This window comes from Meriones unguiculatus, chromosome 6, assembly GCF_030254825.1.
Source record: "Meriones unguiculatus strain TT.TT164.6M chromosome 6, Bangor_MerUng_6.1, whole genome shotgun sequence".
NCBI lineage: Eukaryota > Metazoa > Chordata > Mammalia > Rodentia > Muridae > Meriones > Meriones unguiculatus.
The window spans coordinates 67933939-67955650 of NC_083354.1; the positions used below are offsets into that span (position 1 = coordinate 67933939).

The 21712-nt window shown below is 46.3% G+C and overlaps 2 protein-coding genes across 10 annotated transcripts in view; one reads left to right on the plus strand and one right to left on the minus strand.

The window, feature by feature from the left end:
* Wdr41 (WD repeat domain 41) overlaps positions 1 to 2953 on the plus strand; it is a 50087-nt gene extending 47134 nt beyond the window's left edge. Inside the window, exons 13-14 of one of the 2 annotated variants that reach the window (XR_009592382.1) lie at positions 465 to 1233; positions 2672 to 2953. Coding sequence is in view for 1 of the 2 variants with exons in the window: in XM_060385590.1 (XP_060241573.1) it covers positions 465 to 620 (156 nt within the window). In the remaining variant the exon portion in view is untranslated. Of the gene's footprint in view, positions 1 to 464 lie in introns of both variants that reach the window. The other variant, XM_060385590.1, reaches the window with a different exon arrangement.
* An 889-nt stretch (positions 2954 to 3842) lies between these two features.
* Positions 3843 to 21712, minus strand: part of Pde8b (phosphodiesterase 8B) — a 213142-nt gene continuing 195272 nt past the window's right edge. For all 8 annotated transcript variants that reach the window (XM_060385589.1, XM_060385588.1, XM_060385583.1 and 5 more), the window contains 9 exons: positions 20691 to 20855; positions 18845 to 18890; positions 18343 to 18478; positions 17242 to 17440; positions 12395 to 12612; positions 11077 to 11197; positions 8628 to 8795; positions 6173 to 6302; positions 3843 to 5074 (listed from right to left, as the gene is read on the minus strand). In XM_060385589.1, the coding sequence (XP_060241572.1) occupies positions 4965 to 5074; positions 6173 to 6302; positions 8628 to 8795; positions 11077 to 11197; positions 12395 to 12612; positions 17242 to 17440; positions 18343 to 18478; positions 18845 to 18890; positions 20691 to 20855 (1293 nt within the window). In that variant the 3' untranslated portion in view covers positions 3843 to 4964. The remainder of the gene's footprint in view (positions 5075 to 6172; positions 6303 to 8627; positions 8796 to 11076; positions 11198 to 12394; positions 12613 to 17241; positions 17441 to 18342; positions 18479 to 18844; positions 18891 to 20690; positions 20856 to 21712) is intronic.

Consider the following 21712-nt stretch of genomic DNA (forward strand, 5'->3'; position numbering starts at 1 on the left):
ATTAGCTTGTGGTAAATTCAGAAGATAATTTGAGAATTCATGTGCTTTGCAGGAATCACTGTTACTGTAGTTCTGTAGTTGATCAACAGAATCCATTGAAATATTAACTATTGGTTGTTGTAACAGGTTTTGAAAAAGACACTTTTCATTAGGTTTGGTGGCACGTGCGTGTAACCCCAGCACTCAGGAGGCTCACAGAGCAGCAGGTCGTGGCCTTCAGGCTAAGCCTGCAGACGTGAGCCCTGTCTCAAACTAGCAGAGGTGGGGAGACAGCCAGGTGTGGATCAGCGGCACAGGACCGAGCCTGGCTCACCAACACTCACCAACAGGAAAGTTTCTCAGAAAAATCAAACCATTTTTGCATTCACACCCAAAGAAATCTTCAGTTGGTTAAAGCACGCGTGCTGACCCAGCTTTAGCCTCTCCTTGGCAGTCTTGAACTAGTATGTCGATTTATTTTACAGATGTTTCTGTACTTTGAAGATCATGGACTAGTGACATGCTCTGCAGATCATCTCATCATCTTGTGGAAAAACGGAGAGCGAGAATCTGGATTACGCAGTTTAAAGTTATTTCAGAAGTTAGAAGAAAATGGTGACTTATATTCTGCATCTAGGTGAAGGGACTGGACAAGTGCATGCTCGTGAACCTTGAAAATCAAATACTGAGCGTTTCTGTGAGAACCGTGAACACAACGATCACCTGGATTTGTCGTGTTCTCCTTGCCCATGAAGTTCTGTTTGACTGTCAGCAATGTGTGTCCACCCAAGAACATAACACAGGTTCCCATGGGCGCTGTGGGAAGTGGTGGGTGCTGTGTTGTCTCTTAAAGTGATGGGAAAAAAAGATAAATATAAAGTTGTCACATTATGTAAATAGCTTATTTTGGGCTCTCTTAGAGACTGCTTAAGAACTGTCATATAGATATATCCTTTGGGCCACAGTTTCTCCTTCTGAGTAGCTACCACTGTTCAGTAGAACCAAACTTGAATATTAGCCAACAAAGAGTTATATTCTTTAAATACAATGATTCTTTTTGGTATCAACTAATTTAAGTAATTGAAAAAATATTTAATTGAGACTATTAAAGTGCTGTGTGCTCTGGCCCACCAGCACCATGTAAGGGTGCTTTTCTCTCTCAGCATGACTTGGCCCAAGCAGTGATTGTCAGAGTGGTACTCAGGTGCTCCAAGGATGATCCTGGACTAGGAAGGACCACACAGCAATTTTCAGGTCAGGAACTGATGCTTAACTGCCCTGTCTGTCTGCTTTGGCTGCAATGTGAGATGGTTGAGAACAGATTCGCTGTGTGGCTCCTTGAATACCCACTAAGCCTGGCCACCTTCGTCCCTCTACCAGCCTTGTGACAATATTCTCACTTTGGCACTGAAACATAAAGTGTATTCTACACAGTAAGGATGGGAGATGGCTCTTAAACTGCTGACTAGGGAATCTTATTAGAGACAGGCAAGATGAGTGACATTAGACCTTCCAAGAGTACATGCATATACATACTCTACTCCCTTAGATGGATGCTGTAAAGTGTTGCTTTCACTAGTTCTAACTTTTACAGCTGTCTACAAAGATCAGTAGTGTTAAGATCATAGGAAGACGAGTGGCAAAATGTTAGAAATGAGGAGACCAAGCATTTGGTGGTGTGCTCACGCTTAGTGCCCATCGTCATTGAACAGCCTTAAAAACAGAAAATGAAGGAGGAGAGCGAGGGCTGATTGCAGTTTCTGATGACCGTGGTACGAAACCAGAGTGTTCTCAGCCCTTGCTGCTGTTGTAGTTCACAATGGAAATAGTGTTAAGGAAAAGACAGGACTAAGACTTAAGCTACCTTAATTAGGACAATAGCAGGATGTGAATGAGGAAGTCGACAGTGTCTTTTAGCCAGCAGACTGCTGTTATTTGAAGAGTCTGCACATGAGGCAGATTCCTTGTTCGTCCTGAAGGTGGAATGTGGGTAGCGCCCGCCAGCCAGGCAGACTACATCTGCCTGCTGATCACTTTGGCTAATTCAGTTTAGATTCCGTTAAAGCTTTGAAATGTGCGCCATAGATGACTTTCCCTTTTTACTAGCTGCTTCTTTGTAAATTTCATATTAGGCCCTTAGTAAAGATGTTTTCTTAAAGAAGACAAGGAATTCATAGGTTTTTGTCTTTTAACTGTTCCCTAACCTGTTTTGGGTTGCTGTTCTGTGGTAGTTATCTAGTCAAATGGAGCAGAAGCCATGTTCGAGTTCTTTGAGGGGACAGGACCAGGGTCAAGGATCGTGGATGCTCCATTCCGTTTCCCACGATGAGAACAAGTGTGTTCAGAAGGTGGCCTCCAGCCCCGGGGGAGACCTGAGGTCGGGGACACAGCACAGTAGGTGTCTGTGGCAAGGACTGGACCTGTGCCCTTCAGCAGTTCCATGTAGACTGTTCCTAAGACATGGACTTGCAGTGTAGAGGAAGAAAATTAGCGCTCAGGCCAGCATACATTTTGTGCATTTTTCCTACTTCCCTTACTGAGCTGTTAGCACTAGACGCTGCATCGTGTGCCTTGTTGCTCGCGCTTCAAGTGCTTTGAGCAGGGTCTCTGTGTGTTCGTGCAACAGCCTTCTGTGCTGCACGCAGGCTGAATGGGTGACAGTTGCACTGATGAGGCCTGTTCTTTGTTGCAGAGGCTGGCCCTGGCGGAGGAAGGCACATTCTGCCTCACGTAATGGTATTTTACAACTAACTTCTCTCTTTGGGACAGTGCTTAATAATAGTATTAACAGAACTTTTCTTGCCTTTACATTTTCCTAAGCATTAACTTAGGCCCTCTCAAGACATGGTGTCAGAGTGAAGAGGAGAAAGAGGCAGTTACGGTAGTTGCTCTATATCACATAGAAATTATCTGAGGTGCAGGAACACCACCTGAAAGTCCGTGATTCTAATAAATTGAAATAATATGCCACTTAGCAACTCAGGAGGTCTCTGAAATTTACACTACTAAGATTCTGCTGAAGCTTTAGTGCCTGGATATCCTAGAGCATTTAACATCCACATTATTAGCATGTGAAGCAACACGGAACTGATCTGACATAACCCTGAGAAAGCTGTGATGTTTCATATAGGAAGTGTCAGGTGCCGGGTTAGTGTTCCTCGCCGCGTGGAGTGGAAAGCGTCCGGGCAGCAGAGAAGGCTCATCCTGGTGCTCAGCTCATCCTGGTGCTCAGCCGGGCTCTGAAGCCTAAGGAGACTGTTTTTGTCTCTGAGGTCCTGGCAGTCTGACTTCAGCGTGCTGAAAACAAACTTGGCGAGTCATGAAATAAAGGACACCAAAAACCCCAAATTTGAAATTATGAAAAGTTTAGGCCAAAGAGATAAAATAAAAACAGCTGTTGGGAGTGAAAAATGGCTGTAAGAATTTAGTTACAAGAACTTCACACAGACGGTTCATCCCTTGTCCATAATACAGCAATGCCATACAAAGCTGGCCCTGTCCAACAAGCAAGCCCTCTTACCATCTAGCAAAAATAATTTAGCTGCATTTCTTTGCATGGGATTTTCATACATGTTTACACTTTGGTACAAAACATAGAGAAAAACATTGGCACATTACATAGTGATAAGTTGTCTTTTTCTTCCCCATGTACCGATTTTTACATATTCTGCAGTCCAACTTTCATTTGGAAAAATGTAACTACTGATTTAGTTCAGTTTCTTTACCTCTTAAAAATGCATCATGGAGTGCAGGTAAAATAAACTAAGGCGTTCTGCTTGCTTAGTTTCTGGTGTTCGTGACAGAGAAGAAGGGCAGAGATAAAGGAGGAGGAGCGGCCTCATCTGGCTGTGTGCAGAGCACGGGGCTTTATGAAAAGAGCTGTAGAAAAATATGCCCTGTGCTTTAGGAGCTTCAGCGTATAGGTAATAGCTAAGGATGGTACTTACCGCCTCGCCATGTGCCTGCATCCTGACACATTCATGCTACCTGCAGGCCCTTCCCAGCATTAAAGCAAGGGGCATGTCTCAAATATAAATCAGAATTTCTGAACCTTGAAACTTTCCCATTTCCTCCCCAGATACAGAGGTACAGGTAATGCCCAGCAAACTCTAGGGGTGAAGATCCAGGACATTTAGATTATTTTAATAAAAATCTTTGAACAACAAATATATATTTATATATATATATATATAAATTTTTCTTTTCTTAAATCTTTTTTTGTTTAAAGCTTGTCTGCGAGCATTCAGATTTAATGGCTTTTTATAGATACTCTGACATGTGGCTGTGTCCGTTAGCCTGAAGTAAGGGACACACAAGGACCCCCCCCAAGCAGGACCCCACTTTTTCTCCATCTGTTGGTTCCTGAAAGCTGGATTCCACAGAGGAAAGGGCTCCACAGGAGGCAGATGCTCATCTGGGGACACTTGCCAGGCCACGGCTGTGTTCTCACGTGGGTGTCACACTGCCTACCAGGTGGCCATGGGAACTGTGGTGCTAACTAGTTTACGAATGGCTTCCTTCTCATTCTGCCGATTTTACACACATCTCCTCAGAGAAGATTTTTTTGGATTCCTTAATACTTTTGCCATTGAGGAAAGTAGTCAAGTAATGAGTGAACACTGGCTAGACTACCTGGTCTCCATCAGGAGACACACAGACACTTTGTTTCTTGTGTCCTGCTTGTACCCACAGGTACCTACCGTACCTCAGCTCTGTGGCTTTACAAGGGCACACAGGCTAGCAGCATGGCAGAGGAGGCTGCCAAGTGGTTTCGTCACCCAGTGATTCAAAAGAAAATCTTTTATTGACGGAACATAACTTTCTGAAAATGAAATTTAGGGGCGTGCATGATTCAGGTCCGATAGTAAACATTAGTTCCTTAGTCTATACCTGTCACTGTCATTATAGAGGAAACCCTCTTGATTGTACTGCTCTGTGATTCAGCGTCCTCTGTCCATCAGGAGGTCCCCTCCCCTGGCTTGGCTTTAGCTGTCAGATGGAAGCCGCAGACTTTTGCACTTGAGGTCATCCAGTGTCTTCCAGTGTTTGTAGTTGTCGGCCAAGTGCTGCATCAGGGCTGGCAGATGTGCAAAGGCTGCGAGGACAACATTAAAGGGATCAGAAAGGACCCATGAGGTTCAGTTGCGTGTCAGGAGTATTCGGCTTGGTCTTTGGGATCAGAAGTAGCCCAGACCATGTGCAAAAGCTGGCCATGGTGGCGTGCACCACTAGTCCCAGCTCTGGGGACCAGAGCAAGCGTATCCCTGGGGGCTCACTAGCCAGCAGAACTTGATTAGGAAGCTCTAGGCCAGTGAGGGATCCTACATGAAGAAAAGCAGCTGGAGGAGGACCTCTGAGGTCTGTGTGCTGTGTACCCCACAAAAAGAACAGAGAACAAATGTCCCCAAGGTCAGGTCTGGGGCTGCAAGGGAGCATATGCATGACAAGGACAAGCCAATAACACTAGCTTACCTGTCTGCCTTTCCTTCCTTCCTTCCTTCCTTCCTTCCTTCCTTCCTTCCTTCCTTCCTTCCTTCCTTCCTTTTTCTTTCTATTTCTTTCTTTCTTTCTTTCTTTCTTTCTTTCTTTCTTTCTTTCTTTCTTTCTTTCTTTCTTTCTTTCCTTCTCTGTCTCCCTCCCTCCCTCCCTCTCTCCCTCCCTCCCTCCCTTCTTTCCTTCCTTCCTTTTTCATTTGTTGTTAATAGACTATAGTGCTAGGAATTGAACCCAGGGCCTTGTGTACCAGGCAAGCAGCCTACCACTCTGAGCTATGAACATTACTCATTCATCAGCTCTGATTCTCTCTAGATCACGCCAGACACTGAGATGCACCTGCTCTACCTGTCCACAGAGGGCTTGTGATATACATAGATGTATGTATGTGTGTATATATGTATACATATATTTTATATATAATTATATATGATGTAAACATAATTTATATGTATGATAAAAATATAACGTATATGTGTATATATGTACTATATATGTATACATGTATATATTATATGTATATACACTAGATATGTATATGTGTATATGTGTGTGTTATATATGCATATATGTATAATTGTGTATATTATGTATATACATATATGGAACTATTTGCTTTTAGGCTCAGCCTGTGCCACTAAAGGTGATCATCATTAGGTATAACTGTCCTTTGCGGGTGATGAAACAGCTACTGACTTACCATCCCAAGCATCAAACATGTCTGTTATGAAGTAGTCGATGAAAGAGATCTGGGACTTGGGGATGCTGCAGGTGCTGCGGTCAAACACTGGCATCACTACAGGAAGCCCCTGCCTCTTCTCCTCATCAGTCTGAAAAACAGAGACAAAACCACCACTGCACAGGGCTGCGGGGCGCGTGAGAAGTGTTCGTGGTAGCGACGTGTTTCTCAGAAGGCCAGAATGTAGACCGAGTTAGCACTTTGCTGAAGTGACCCAGAGTGACTGTGCTCAGGTCTCCTCACTCTCCCCCTTCCCCTCTCCTCTCTTGAATCCAGGCCCCAGAGGACGCTAGGGTAGTGTTTTCCAAAGAGCTGAATCATCACTAACCCTAATTTCACGGTTTGCGCTCCTGCACAGCTCTCCAGAAGCACTGGTCTAATGGAATGGAGTCCCTTTTTCTGTGATCAGCTTTTACTTTTGTAAGATCAGATCTTCATTCCTACTTAGCCTACTGCCACTAATAGACATTTGCAGCAGAGGTCAAACTGCCAATAGCCCTTGAAACAGAGGCGCGGCACCACACAAGTGGAGAGCAGAAGCCACTGTGTCCCTGACTGCAGGCTTGCAGGTGTTTTTTTGTTTGTAACTATGCCAGTGCAGCTGTGGGAATGACCTGTTTCTAAGCCTTAACCTTTCAGTATGTCTGCTGACTGTTCTGCGCGACACAGTGGCAAGCACAGCTCAGTCAGGGCACCTCCAGGACTAGCACTGAAACAGTCGCGCTGCAAGGCGAGCGTGTGCTCTTCCTCAGGGAGTGCTGACACGCAGCGCTCGACATGCACGGGTCTGAGTATACCACGTGCTGCAGCACATGCTTCTGGCTGGACTCCTGCAGCTGAATGGTGAGAACCACATTTCCTGGTAGTGTCTGGAACTCATCACACATTCGCAAGCTGACTTTTAGGTCCTCCTGCTGTTACCACTACGTTCTTGTTAGATGGGTTAACAGTGGGACACTCTGCCAGCGTCAGTAACCAGGAGTAAGGCTTGATGTTCTTCCCACGGGGGTTTCGGGAAGCCCACTGATAAATTCCGGCTCAGCTCACTCCGTTGATCAAATAGCCTTAAAATAGCCACTGGTGTTCTTGGAGGACTTTGGTGCATACCCCCTTCCTCTTCACTCCCTCAGCTCTCCCGCCGCTGGCCCCCCTCCCCGACATGGCAAGCTCAGAACTGCCTGTCATATTCTGCCCCCCCTGCCCCCCCCCTCCCCGACATGGCAAGCTCAGAACTGCCTGTCATATTCTGCCCCCCCTGCCCCCCCTCCCCGACATGGCAAGCTCAGAACTGCCTGTCATATTCTGCCCCCCCTGCCCCCCCTCCCCGACATGGCAAGCTCAGAACTGCCTGTCATATTCTGCCACCCCTGCTCCCCCTCCCTGACATGGCAAGCTCAGAGCTGCCTGTCATAGTCTACTGTCATGCAGAGCCTCCCTCCCAGGCAGCCCTCCTGCCTCAGCTCACGTTCCGGCTGGAGAGCACGCCACCCTATGTGTTACTTACAGCTGTCTGCTCTCCACCTTCAAGGTCATGTATGTCAACAGCAGTCTTTAAAGTTTTTCTTCTTTGAAATAAGATTCTATTTCCAAAGACATCTGGCAGTTTGCTGTCTTCTAGAATTTTCTCTTTTTGTCCTGTTTTTACATTTCTAAGTCCTTCAAGAATATAATAACTCTATCACACTCTCTAAAGCCTCTTTTCCCTTTATCTAGGAAAAACCCTGAATTCCTCAAGAGTCTAACACATATACAGCCTTAGGGGTATTTTTTTTGCTAGTGTTTGGGTATGTGTGTGTCTGTGTATTTGCTTACACGTGTGTATGTGAGTGCTGTGTGTTTCCTGTACGGACATGTGTTGGGTGCACATGTGTGAAATGTGGAGGATGTCAAGCGGCCTGCCCGTCACTTTCCACCTTATTCTCTTGAGCCAAGAGCTCTCCGAACCCAGAGTGGGGTGGCACCCAGTGAACCTCAGAGCCCATCAGTGCTGCTGCACAGTGCTGGGGTCAGAGGCACTCACGCGGCATGCCTGCTTCTTTACGTAGGTACTAAGGTTCCAACTCAAAGCCTCATGTTTGTGTAGCAAGTACTCTTACCCATGAGCCATCTCTCTAGACTCCTGCCCCTTTGAACCAAGGTGTGGGCCTACCTGTGTCTGTATCCATCCCTGATTAAACTGTGAGTGACTCATGGGTAGGATGTGTCTCCCACAATGCATCAGGGACACAGCAATATCAGTGAATACACAGTTTCCCAGATCTTGTGAGAGTGACCAGCACATTGGCCTGGCTCTTGAGAGAACCACAGACCCCTAGCCAGGGCTGAGAAGAGGGGTTCGCTAGCTGTGGAACCCAAAGAGGCCTGGCCTTGGGCCTGTTCCCACGAGGGAAGGGACACTCCCCACGTGGCAGCACACCTGTGCGAAGTACTCCTCGGAGATCCTTCCAGCCCACTCGATGCACAGGTCCAAGGGGCGGCACGGGTTGGCCACATCAGCACACTTAATCATCATGCGCTTGATCAGGATTTGGTTTTCGGGGAGGTTCTTCCCGGTAGGGTTGCAGTCACAGTCGCTGCCCTCACTCTGCAAAACAGATCAGCTCAGGGTTGGTGAAGCCTACAGTGGCTAACTCACCAGGCGTCCAGGCTTGACCAGTGGAGCTGTCTGTTCCTACATCTGTATGTAACACACTTGCATTAAAACCCATCAATACACCGTCGCATTTAAAAGGCCAAAGTCCTTATCACCACCCATCCACTTAGCATAACAGCGATAGGCAATGATTGGTTTGAGCGGTTTTGGTCACCTTAAAAAGGGTTTTTTCTCTCTCCCTCTCCCCCGACTCCTCAGAAATGTATGAAAACCCAACTTGCAGTTATTTTAACCCACCAAAGGTAGAGAAAGTGTGACTTTCCGATTACTTTTTCACTCCTTTTTCTTGCTTCTCCTCACTGCCTACCCATTCCCTCTTGCTAAAGGCATGTATACATTCAGGTATTTTCTTGGCTGGTTCTCACAGAGATAATTGGTGTGGAGTGTGGACCATGTGCGTTTGGGCCAAATGCGAGAGAGTGTGTGTTCAGCAGCCCCTGAGCACACGGTTGTACGGGAGTACGTAGCTCCCGGCGGAACGCCCGTGGCCCTGGGGGTGTGACCAGGCATGCAGGTGGATGCGTGTGCGTGCACAGGCCGATCGCACAGAGCCTGGGGAAATGTTCTCAAAAGGCACCATCGGCTCACAGGAAACAGTTAATTAGCTCTCCGGAGCTCTGCCACGCTGACAGAGCGCATGACATGGAGTGCGATTTTGTTTTCAGGCTGGTCCTATTTGTTGGACCCCTGGTGGGAAGACTGTTCTAGAAGTTGTTTCCCCCATACCTCAAGAAGCTACTGTTTACTGTAGATGACATGTCAGCAGCAAATCTCAAGACAGAGCTGGAAGCATGGAGAGATGACCTCAATTCTAAATTCTACCAATCTGTATGGGTTTCTACTCAAAGCCTCAACATGCTGTGCCCCTCCATCCTTTATCAGGAGGAAAGCCCTGGCATTGTGGCGGGAGTTCATGAGAAATGAGGGTCAGCATGGGGAAGGTGGACACTGTTCTTCTCGATTGGTCATGTGATGGGTTCTACAGACAGCATCCTCCTCAATCAAGTTATCTTTAGAACATTTAGCTACCTTTTTCACAGGGCTGGAAACTTCTGATTTTTAGGAGCTGTGGCCACTTTTATGGTTTCTGAGGAAAACTGATTTCATTTTAGTAAAGAATGAGTGTTTTGTCCTGTTTCTAAAGCCCAGATTTAAGGCACTAAAGCAGGTTCATGGAAAATTTCTCTTTTTACAATTTTTATTTAAGAAAAATTTGTATATATTTTGATCATATTCTTTCCCTGCCCAGATCCTCCACATTTCCCTACGGATTTTTCTTATTAGTTTGCCTTTATTTTATTTTTTATTTTTTAGAGAAGGAGGGAGGAGAAGAGAGGGAGAACATGATACATTTCTAAAAAGAAAAAAAACGTGGTTTTTGGTTGTTTTGTTTTGTTTTCTAGTTACTCTTCTACTCGTTAGCTTTAACATCACACAGCCTAGGGTCATCTAAGAAGGGAGTCTCTGTTGAGGGATTGCCCAGGTTAGCCTGCCTCTAGCCCCTCTCTAAGGGATTGTCTGGACTGTTAAGTGTTGTGGGAAGGTCAGCGCCATCCCAGACAAGTGGTTCTGATCTATAAGAAAATTGGCTAAGCATGAGTGGTAATGCGTCAGTGAGCTTCCTCCTTCCACCGTGTCTGCCACACCTCCTTGGCTGGGAGTGAGTTCCCTGGTCAGAATTAATGCTGCATCAAACAGCAAGCATTTCTGCCTTCTGTCTCCTTCCCTGAGTTCTTTCTTTAACTTCTCTCCTGGAGAGACTGGCCTAGAAGCCAAATAAACCTTTTCTTCTCTAATTTGTTTTTCGTCAGGATAAGTTAATACAGCAATAGAAAATAACTAATATATTTGTTTCACTGTGACGATACTGGTAAGAATATAATTCTCTAAAGCATTCCCTAACTTTGAGATCCTAAGAGCTCAAAGAACAGAATGGAAAGAATGTTGGATCTCCTGCCATACACCATTCATTCTGCTCATTTGTGGGTTCCTTCTGTTAGGTTCTCTTTATCTCAGGGCCTTTCTTTTAAGAAATTGCAGGGGACAGCTGGCAGCATGTTCTCATCCCCAAGAAAAGCAAGTGACTTGACTCGCAGTCTTTTGTCAGCTCCAAGCTGACGATTGCCTTGCATTCAAGAGGGAGGGACCACTTCGCTGCCAGAGCAGGCTCTCACAGAAGCACTGCTGGATCTTATCACATAGGAATGCTTACCTCAGCTGCCAGTGGCTTGTTGATGCTGTTCACAAATTTGTTCACGTGTTCAAAGTGTTTCGTCATCTCTGTGGCCAAAACCATGTCGATTATAGCCTGGCGCAGTGTGCGATAATGGTTCCTGAATCACAAGAAGACCACATTCCCTGTCATATCAGCCCTAAGTCAGAAGCGCCTGCTGCTCTGCCTTCCCACACCTGGCACCCAGATGGGGCAGAGTCAGTGACTACTGGTCTAAGAGCCCATGTTGATGCCCTTCCCCGTTCTCTAGTGACAGCTGATTCGTAGGCACAGGAATGGCAAGAGGAAAGCAAGTCATGTGGTGGGCATGGTGGCAGTTCCCACCCCATCCTTTGAAAAGACTAGGACAAAGGAGTGAAAGGAAGTGACAGAGAGGAGCCTGAGGATGTCTGACTGCACTCCACGCAGACTGGTCCCCTCTGCAGATCACTGCCGCAGCTGCTTCTGATGCTGCTGAGGAAGACTGTCCTTTTACGTAATTCTCTAGCCTGCCGATGTTGCAGTGGTTGGAACACAAGATTATCAGAGATTTCCTGTCTTTTACTTTTAACTGTAAGAGGAGGAATGAGGAGCCAAGCAAACTGGCTCCTGGAAAGAATTCTTTCTCGTATAGGTCCTCAATACTGATAGAGTGTAAGTCCAAGTTAGAATAACCCTTCTTACAGATCTTACAGATTTTCCTAGGGCCTAAACTGACAAACTCAAGTAGGCAGTGTCATGAGGCCCTCAGCGGCATGAGGTCACTGACCACCCAGGACCCTGCTCGGCAACTTGCCGCCTGCTGCAGAAAACACCTGTAGCCTGACCACAGAGTTGCCAGTGGACAAGACATGCGGCTCCTCAGTGACAGCAAGTTGCTGCCTGCAGATAAGAGCATGCAGTGAGAGGGAAAGCTGCCAAGCTCTGGGCTTAGCATCTGCACTGGGACCTCCTCATGAGGAAGGGTTCTTAGTGCCCCCAAACTCAGCTGGAAATGAAAGACTATTTCCAGACTCTGAGCCACAGAAAAAAATGGGAAGATCCCCTCCCCCATGGAAAGTAAAAATATCTGATGGACTTGTTAGTGACCCCATCAATATTTAGGCAATACTTGACAAGCATTTCTGCTCATGGACTTCCTGAAGACTAAATGAGATTATGAAAACATGGCAGGGCCATCTGCAACGCTGTTTCAGAATCTGGTGGAGTGGATAACCACTAGCTCCGTTCCCACCTTCGAGTACCAGCCAGAGGGGGTTTAGCTCCCCTTCAGCGTCACAGACCTATGAGTGGGCGCGGGAGCGTGGTCCCCACAAACCTGTCGATATTCTTGAAGATGTTACATTTGGCATCCTTGACCGTGAGCTGGAAGGCCAGGGCAGTGTGGTGGCTCTCCAAGACAGCGGTGTCGTTGTAGAGCACGGCCAGCTCGCTGCCTGCGTTGCACAGGAAGGAGTTGGTTCTTCCAGGGTGATCCACGTCATGGACCGTGGCAGCAATCAGTGCAGCCACCTCATCCAGGTGATCGAGGCTTCCCTGGGGCAGGGGGAGGGATAATGAGCTTTACCCACAGGCTTTGGGAGAGCAACATCCATCTCTGTCTCTTGGAAAGAGGAGGGCTTGGGGCTGGAACCTTCAGAATGCTCCTTCAGTTTCCTCCAAGCCTTAGCCAAAAGGTGGCCTTGGGCATACAGTGCCCCTGTGCTGTGTGCGTGTGTATTGGTTTTTGTTTTTGTTTTTGACAACATGAAAGCCAGAGCTGCAGTACAACACCTGAACTCTGTGTAGGGCCTATTCATTGGTTTCTCAAGAAAGAAGCCATGCAGGCCTTTTGAATTGCTGCTTTGACTCTGCCATGAGGGCTAGAAAGTGGCTGGCATCACAAATATGCCTTCCTTACCAGCTTCTGCAAGCATGTTGGAGAGCTCGTTGTAAGCTGCACAGATCACTCAGGATGAATGGGGCAGTGATTACGGCAGTGAGCCAGGATCAAGGTGGAGAAGTTTATCAAGAACCCCCGGGCTGGGTTAGCAGGCAGCAAAGGGAAAAACTCACCAGCGATTTCACTGTGCTAATAATGAGCACAAATGACAGCAAGCATTTTTCTTAGCTTGTAAGTTGGTAGAAAGCTGGCAGGTGGGCTGTTATGTAAGTTACTGCGTTATGAATGCATTCAGTGCCAGATGCCTTAAAGGTACCAGCTATCATGCATAGCGCCAGAGCTGAAGGGGTATAACGTGTGGGACAGGCTAAGGAGAGTCCAGATGTCCTTGGAGTGTAAGCACCAGGCTGGGCAGAGCAGGGTAGCACTGACCATGAACACTGCGATGGTGGGAGTGTTCTGTATCTGTGGTGTGCAAATAAGCCCCATCACACACAGCTCCTGAACACGTGACTTACAGCTAGTACGATGAAGGGAATGCTTCATTTTATTTAATAGCTGTGCATGGTTACTGACTACCAAGCTGGCCAACAAAGGTCTGCAGAATTGCCAATGGTGGCTTTCCTAAGAAAGTGATTTTTTATTGCTGAAGTATAATGCATAGGCAACCAGTGGCAGGAGAGAGAAATCGAGGCAAAGAGTCCAGATGAAGTTACTGAGGCGGCAGGAGAGTCAAGGTGGGTGAATTGTGAATGGAAGGGAAGTAGGCCTCTGGGAAGACTGTGACTACATAGGGTTGTTGGTGTTTCCAACCTGCTCTCAGAGTTTTGTGGGAGGGAAAACTGGGAAGAAGGTAGCCTGAAGCTCGGCCCTGTCCAGCTGATGTCCTCACAGGTCCTAGGGTAGTCCCTGTCAGTGCTGACTTGAGGTTACAGCAGGACTTTCTTGAATGTTCTCCCTTTTCAGGAAGGGAATCCCTTCCATCTTGAATCTTAGCCTTATAAAGATGGTAGGAATCTTGGCTTGGCCCAGCCAGCATCAAGGTTGCCTGAGTAAGCAGCCTGGCTGTTTGTTACCTGGGAGCTTGTGAGATGAAGTCCAGAGTGACCAGAACATGAAAGCATGTTTGGCTCCCCTTCCCAGCTGGCAGAAGAGGCCACCATAACCTGCAGGTGTCCTGCTACCTCCAAGCTCACTACTGCAGCTGTGCCCTCTGGTCCCTACTGTAAGTGATTTCACTTGAGCAGTGAGAACACAGGGGTCCCTTTGCTGTGGCGCAGGTGGTGCAGCTATGGATCCAGTCCTGATGGTGGTCCCAGCCCAGCCTTTTTAAGACCAGTTGATGGGAGAGATACTACATGGCTGGAAAATGCAGGCTGTGCTGTCTAGACCTGCCTCTCCTTCAACTTCACACTGATTTAACCCCAACGATGAATGAATGGCCTTGGAACTTCTACTGAGGTAGCGATAATGTGCTTTGTCCTATAGTTTTGTGAGCACTGACAGTGCATGATCTGATAAGAAATGGCTGAAAAAGGAGGCAAGAAGACCAGGCAAGCTCACACACAAGAAAAAAGTGAAATAAGGGCAAGTAGGAGGGGAGAGAGAGAGAGAGAGACTGACTCAACCCTGCAGCAGGTAAAACTGCAAGTCTCTGGACATGGCTACATGCCATCATTGTTCTTTTTTTTTTTTTTTTTTTCTAAGAGAAATTGATCTGGATGATACAGGATGGCCCCAGCCTAGGTCAGCCTTTCCAGCCCTTCCTTATTCAGACAGTCACTGTGGCCTAGATAATAAACGTAGTGCTGGCTGTCCAGGCCTATCCGCTTGCAGTAGGCTTCAGGAACCAGGTGAGAGCAGCCAGAGCATGGCCTGGAATGGCATGCGGGGGTCTGGCCACACTGGCACACTGGCTCTGGCTAAGTCACTTTGTAATGATAACATTAAGAATTTTAGCATTTGGTTAATATCTGACAAAAGAGACTTCAAAGCCAATCAGAAGAGATAAAGACATTACATACTTATTAAAGAAAAATCCCGCCAAGAAGATATTATAATTCTAACTATTGTACACTAAACATAAGCAGACCCAATTTCACAGGAAACACTATCACATCTAAAGTCATGTGTCAGCGCTAGCACAGTGCTGGTGGGTGGCTCCAGTCCTCCTGTTCTCATCCAGACAGAAACTAATAGACTCTGGAGTTAAATAACAGCATATATCCCAGATGTATGGGCTACAGACATCCCAGAACATTCTACCCAAATAGCGAAGAACACGTTTTTCTCAGCAGCCCATGGAGCTTTTCCCAAAATAGATCACATATCAAGACACAAGGCAAAAGTCATAACAGATAGAGGAAAACGGGAATAAAGCTGAATGTCAACAACAGAAACAGCAGAAAGTACATAAATTCATGGAAACTAAACAACACAGTACTGAGTAAAAATTGTCTCACTGTAAGAAAACTAATAGCTTTTTAGAATAGAATGGACTTGTAAACACATACTAAAATCTATGGGACACAATGAAGGCAGTTCTAAGAGGAAAGGTCATAGCATTGCAACACTGAGAAAACTGGCAAGATCTCATTAATCAAGAAAATGCACTACAGATTTCATACAGACAATCTGATGGAGTCATGTTCTCAGTTCAAATGCCCTCTTTCCACATATGTCTAAGGTTTGAGTCAAGGTTTGAGTCAAAAACAACCAGGAAAGAACTATTTTAAGCAGAATTCTCAAAACATGAATCGCAAATGGCTTAGAAATACTTAAAACATGTTCAATATCTTTAGCAGTTGGGGAAATGCAAATTAAAACTACTTTGATCTTTCACTCAGAATGGCCAGGATCAAAACAAATGGCAGCTCACGCTAGTGAAGAGAGGGGGAAGGGAACACTTGTTCATTGCTGGTGGAAGTGCAAATGTGTAAAGCCACTAGGAGAATCACTGTGGGGTTCCTCAAAAAGCTGAAAGTAGATCTACCAAAAGATCCAACTATACCACTTGTGGGCATATACCCAAAAGATTCTACTTCTTACTTCAGAGATATTTGCTCATCCATGTTCATCATTGCTCTGTTCATAACAGCAGAAATTTAAAACAGCCTAAATGTCTACCAGATGACAAATGGATAATAAAAATGTGGTTCATTTACATAATAGAATATTACTCAGATGTTAAGAAAAATGAAACTGGCAGCCAAATAGATTAAATTAAAAACAATCATCATGGGCAGTATAACTCATACCCAGAAAGACAAGCATATTTACTCTTATATGTGGAAGCTAGCTTTTATACATTAGATATGTGTGTTTCATGTAGGGGTTAGGAGACAAGTAATAACCATCTTACCTGACTAGGAATGAATGCTGTGAACTCTAATAACGGCCCTCCTGGCAAGATATGCCCACTGATGCAATAGTGGCACATGCTATGGGAATAACCAACCACTTTTTAAAAATTGGATTTAAGGCTCCATCCATAAGATGAAATGCATACCTACCACTGTTAGTGAGGCCAAGGACCTGGAACTAAATAGTGTGACTTGAGGGAAATGCTATTACTATTATTCTGCTAAAAATCATAGTAATAAAGTGATTCCTAATGACCTATTGGTATATCCATAAGTCAGCGCATCATTTGGCCTCTATCAGAGAAGATGCTTCTTGCAGTAGATGATAATTAATATAGAGATTCACTACTGGGCAATGTACAGAGAGTAGGGTCCTTTGTAGCATTCAGCCCTAAATGAGATGTCTGTACCACACACACTCACACCCTCAAGACTCAGGGATCTATGCTGAAAAGGAGACAGAAATGTGAAGAGTGGGAGTAGTGGATAACATCAAGGAAAGTGTTTTCTGGACACAACAGGGTAGATACACATATGAACTCGGAGACTGGGACAGCTGGCACAAGACCCGCACAGGTTCAAGCCGAACAGAATGCCAGCACAGAGCAGGAGAAGTGGACACAACGTCTCCCCCTTTCCCAGGAAGTCACAACTCATTGCTGCTGGGTAGGGATAAATTAGTTTCTCCAATGGTTGGGAATGAGTATATCAACCATATTCTAGGGCCCTTGAAAATGCTGAAATAGAGACTCGAGGGCTAGGAGAAATTTCTGTGTCTCTAACAATCAGTTTTGTAACAACAAAAACCTAAACCCTGTCATGTCAAATCGGTTACAACATTGCTGTTTTCTAATGTGTTTGCGGAGCTGGAGCTCTTGGCTCCCCGCCCTGGCAGACAGCACAGTGACGTCTGAAGCCTACCTTCACCCGCTCCTTTCCGAGGAAGAAGGCTGTGGCGTGCAGGACGTCAGCAGCGTGGGTGGAGTTGTGGTAGGCGTTGGAAGAGTGGTAGTTGGCTTCGATCACTTGCAGCCAGGCCCGAAGGGTGGCTTCAGTACAGTTTAAAAACTCACATACTCCAAACCGAGAGAAGACCTTTAAGCCCAAGTACACCAGAGGCCTGAAAACAGGAAACAAACACCCGTTCGTGGAGTTCAGCAGCCCAGGAAGTACTTCCTTTAATGGCAATATCAAAGAGGAGTGTGTGTGTACATGTGTGCATGCATGCATGTGTGTGTGTGTGTGCACATGTGTATGATCATCCAACATGCCTGCAGCACAAAGATACTGAATTGCTTAACCAGATTCCTCCTTGTAGTTAGTGCCTCATGTGGGTCAATCTAGATTATTTTTAGCTTATCAGTAAATCAGAAAAGCTCTGTTGGCCCCCTTCTACCTCTACTTGCATATGAACCCTGAACATGCTTTATGGACTTAAAAAGAGTCTGAGGACAAAAGGAATGGTTTGGATGGTCTGAGCAAAGTTAGCTTACTTAGAGTGGTATTACTTTATGGATGTCATTCATATTCTACAGACCAACATCCCAGGAAGAAATGTCTTCTAAGACAAAAGGAGCTACTTGATCTGCAGACAAGATGGACTCAAAGAAAGTCTGTGGTGCTATCAAATCACATGTAGGGTGGGGGGAAAGGGAGGGAGGGAGGAAAGGGGGAACACACACAGAGAGAATGAATTTCTGTTGCCGAAGCTGGTCTTGAGTCCCTGAGCCCAAATAACCCTTAGTCAGTCCCACCTCAGTCTCCCAAATTGCTGGCATGTGGCTCTGGACCTGATTTCCAATTCATCTGTGTAGGATAGAAGGGATGAGAAAACAGAATCCTGGCTCAGGGTAACAAAGGAAGTAGATGTGAGGTAGTGCGTGCCAGCCCTGCACCTCACCACAGACACACCCTCTCCAGGCAAGAGCACAGTCAGGACACATAAGTCCATCAGTTTCTAGATATGAAGGCCTCCTCCTGGCTGCCACGCCCTCCCAGCCCTCGGCCAGCAATGTCACACACCGTTTATGGGTAACTGCTTCCAATTCAAAGACGTTGAAGTCCCAACTCTCCTCGTTGTCTAGTAGCTGGGCGACACTAGGGGGGACATCATTGATGGCGATGGGCATGGAGAGCTGAGTGTGGCTCTGGTGGACATCTGAAGACATGGGGAGGAGAAGGTGAGTTAGCTGTGGATTCTTTGCTGTCCTAGCATCTTGCTGTCTTTAGGGTTGCCACGAGAAACACAGCCTTCAACTTCCTTTGGTAGGGAGATTTTAATACCGGGGCTCTTCTCGTGGAAGGAAATCTCAAGACCATTAACAGAAAAGCAACTCTAAGGCCTGTGTAAGGCAGTGCTCTGAGCAATCATTTTCATCAGGTTTAGTTTTGGATGAAGACCATAGAGAGGAATAAACTAATGATCCAACTGCAAGCAACACCAAGGCCTCGAGGAATAATTGCGACCTAGGGGTGGCACAGGCTGCAGCTGGTTATCAGTAACAAGTGACACATGGCTACTTACTCTTTGTAAACACATACTCATTCCCTGATAATCTTCTTAAGCCATCCTGGAAGAAAGAGATACTGTTAGACGCATGGTTTGTGCCCGCCGTCAGGCTCTTAACCTCTTTCCTTAGCCACAGGCTGAGTCCTGACTAACCTGAGCCGGCTACAACTCCATGACAAGCAGAATTCAAAATGAAGTTGTAGCAGTGATTGGAGATGGAGGATGCGCTTTCTTCCATAGTGTTAGTCCCAGGGGATCATGGGGGTGGGTGAAAGTTGTCACGAGAGCTGGCAGGCTTCACACCTGAGGTACGAGTTAGCTCAGTTCTCACAGCCCCTTTCTCTCCTACCACTGTGAAGCCACACAAGCAGAATGGTCTTGTTTTGGATATGTGTGATTTTGATGTGTCCAAAGCCCTCAGTACTGAGACATTTTATGTTCTCAGGTGTAAACTGTGAAAAGTTAAAGAGCCATATTTGGGGAGGGGGGAGGACCTTGTAAAGTCTTTCTTAAAACTGTAGCTTTTTTCTAACTACATTTTCTTCTGGGAGGCAGAAAGCTGCTGAACTTTGAAATGAGTGTTTCTGGAGCTTATGTTTTGAAGACTGTGATGGGTAATCTTGATCATCAACTTGGGTGAATGGAGGGCTATGTGGACTTTCCCTCTTCACTTGCTGACAGGTGAGGTTCAAAGACAAAAAGAGTGCAACACAAAAGGGTATGGTGGACCTTAGACTCTGACCTCTGGCTCCACAACCCAGCATGTCTCCAACTTCTGCTGCCCATAGTCCTCCGCCCCAACCCTTGAGCCCAAATGGCTCCATCCTGCTTCTGTGTGATTAGAAATAGAACCTGGCTGTGAACTTCTGAAAAGACAGGACTCTGTCACTGGGGTCTGGAAACAGCTATGTCCAGGTACACATCCTTCTATTATACAGTCATCTCTAGAGCTCACAGGGATCAAGCTACAAAAGCATGCCTGTCTCAGTGAACCCAGGCAGCCCACGCAGCACATTTTGGGATTGTTTATAGTATCCAGCAGTGCAAATGCAGGTACATGTTTATACAAATGTACCCCTCCTTTTCTCCTTCCATTTCTCCCCCTCTTTTTCTCCCTCCCTCCCTCCTTTCCCCTTTCCCCTTTCCTTCCTTCCTTCCTTCCTTCCTTCCTTCCTTCCTTCCTTCCTTCCTTCCTTCCTTCCTTCCTTCCTTCCTTTCTTTCTTTCTTTCTTTCTTTCTTTCTTTCTTTCTTTCTTTCTTTCTCAAAGTCTGACTGTGCAGCTCAGGTTAGCTTCCTTCCTGTGGTCCTTCTGCTTTTACTTCATGCAGTGCTGAGATCACAGGTCTATGTGTGGGCTGTGCCTAGCACAAGTGTACCCTCCCTGCTCTCTCAAGTTTGTATTCATTCCCTCTCTGTGTGTGTGTGTCTCTGTCTCTTTGTCTCCCCCACCCTCTCTAGTTTAGTTGATTGAATTCATAAGATACAGAGCACAGATTGGGAGGGCTAGCTGTAAAACTACAGTCTGATGACCAAGGAAATGTGGCTCCATCCTTCAATCCAGCTCTCTAATCCAGACAGAGGAGAACAAGAAACAGGAGCCACACAGCCCCTGTCTAGTGTATTTACCCTTCAGTCACCTGCCAGGTTCCTGCTCTAATAGGGCTTCTCAAGGTTCTTTCCATGGCTAGTCAGCTGGTGCAAAGATAAGCATCTTAGATACCACAAATAACCTAACAGCCACCTGGAGCTCCAATGACGCCCATTTGCACGCCCATGCTTCTGCTACCTGAGGCCACAGTGCACTCTCAGAGCTCTAGCTGGCAAAACACCCTACATTCCTGGGTTTTCTTTATCTCTTACAGTCATCAGGCCTCCAACAAGATCGCTGGTGTGAGGGTCTTCATCTTTGGTTCCCAGCTGAGGGGAGTACAGTTCTGTGGTCCGCAAAATCTCTAGAACTCTGTCCAAGGCTTCTGCTACTGTAACTGGACTGTTTTCTTGAGCTGCATTGATTATATTTATAACCTAAGAAAGCAAAACAGGCAGAGAGAGAGAGAGAGAGAGAGAGAGAGAGAGAGAGAGAGAGAGAATAAGCCTGAGATACTACTTACTAAGATACTACTTACTTCTCAGAAGTCAGACATCCTCAGAACTCAGGGCCCACATACCTAGCTCAGAGAGCAGACCCTCTCGCTGAAGCATGCTCTACAGCCCACACTGCTCCACAACATGCCATCTCAGGACTTTGCTTCCCAGGATCCTTTGCCGACAACCCTCCCTAGCTCTCTTCCATGGGTTGGAGTTCCATGGTTTGGTTCCCTCTCACTGCTCTTCCAGAAATGGCCCTCAACTCCATGACTCTGGACACACACAAGCTATAATAGTATTGTCAGGTTTACCTTGCAGACCCCAGACTTGGAGACTTTCAAAAGTCTCCCTGACTCAGCCACCACAATATCTTATGTGCCTCAAATCAAACCCCAGACTTATTCTCTGAAAGTAGGCAAAGCAGGCAAAGCAGGCAAAGGGTAACAACATCAGAGGTGACCTGATCTAGCCTGGGCTGAAGATAAGGGCTCTTCTCCCCAGAGTCTATTTGTTTATCACACTTCCTGCTCATTCCTCACAACTCACCAAGTCCAGGTGATTCTTCCCCTAGACATTTTCTGGCCTATCTCTCTCTCTCCCCCTCTACCACCTCAATGCTAGCCAAACCACTACAACCCTTTCCTGTCTGGAATTCCAGAAAGGCCCCCAAATGGCCTCCTCTCTTGCTATTGCCCACCCATAGCATGGTGGCTGCACTCTCTACAGGGACATCTGGACTTGACCATGCCATGTTGATCTAACCTCCATTGTCGCACCTCTCTGTCCACATGCCA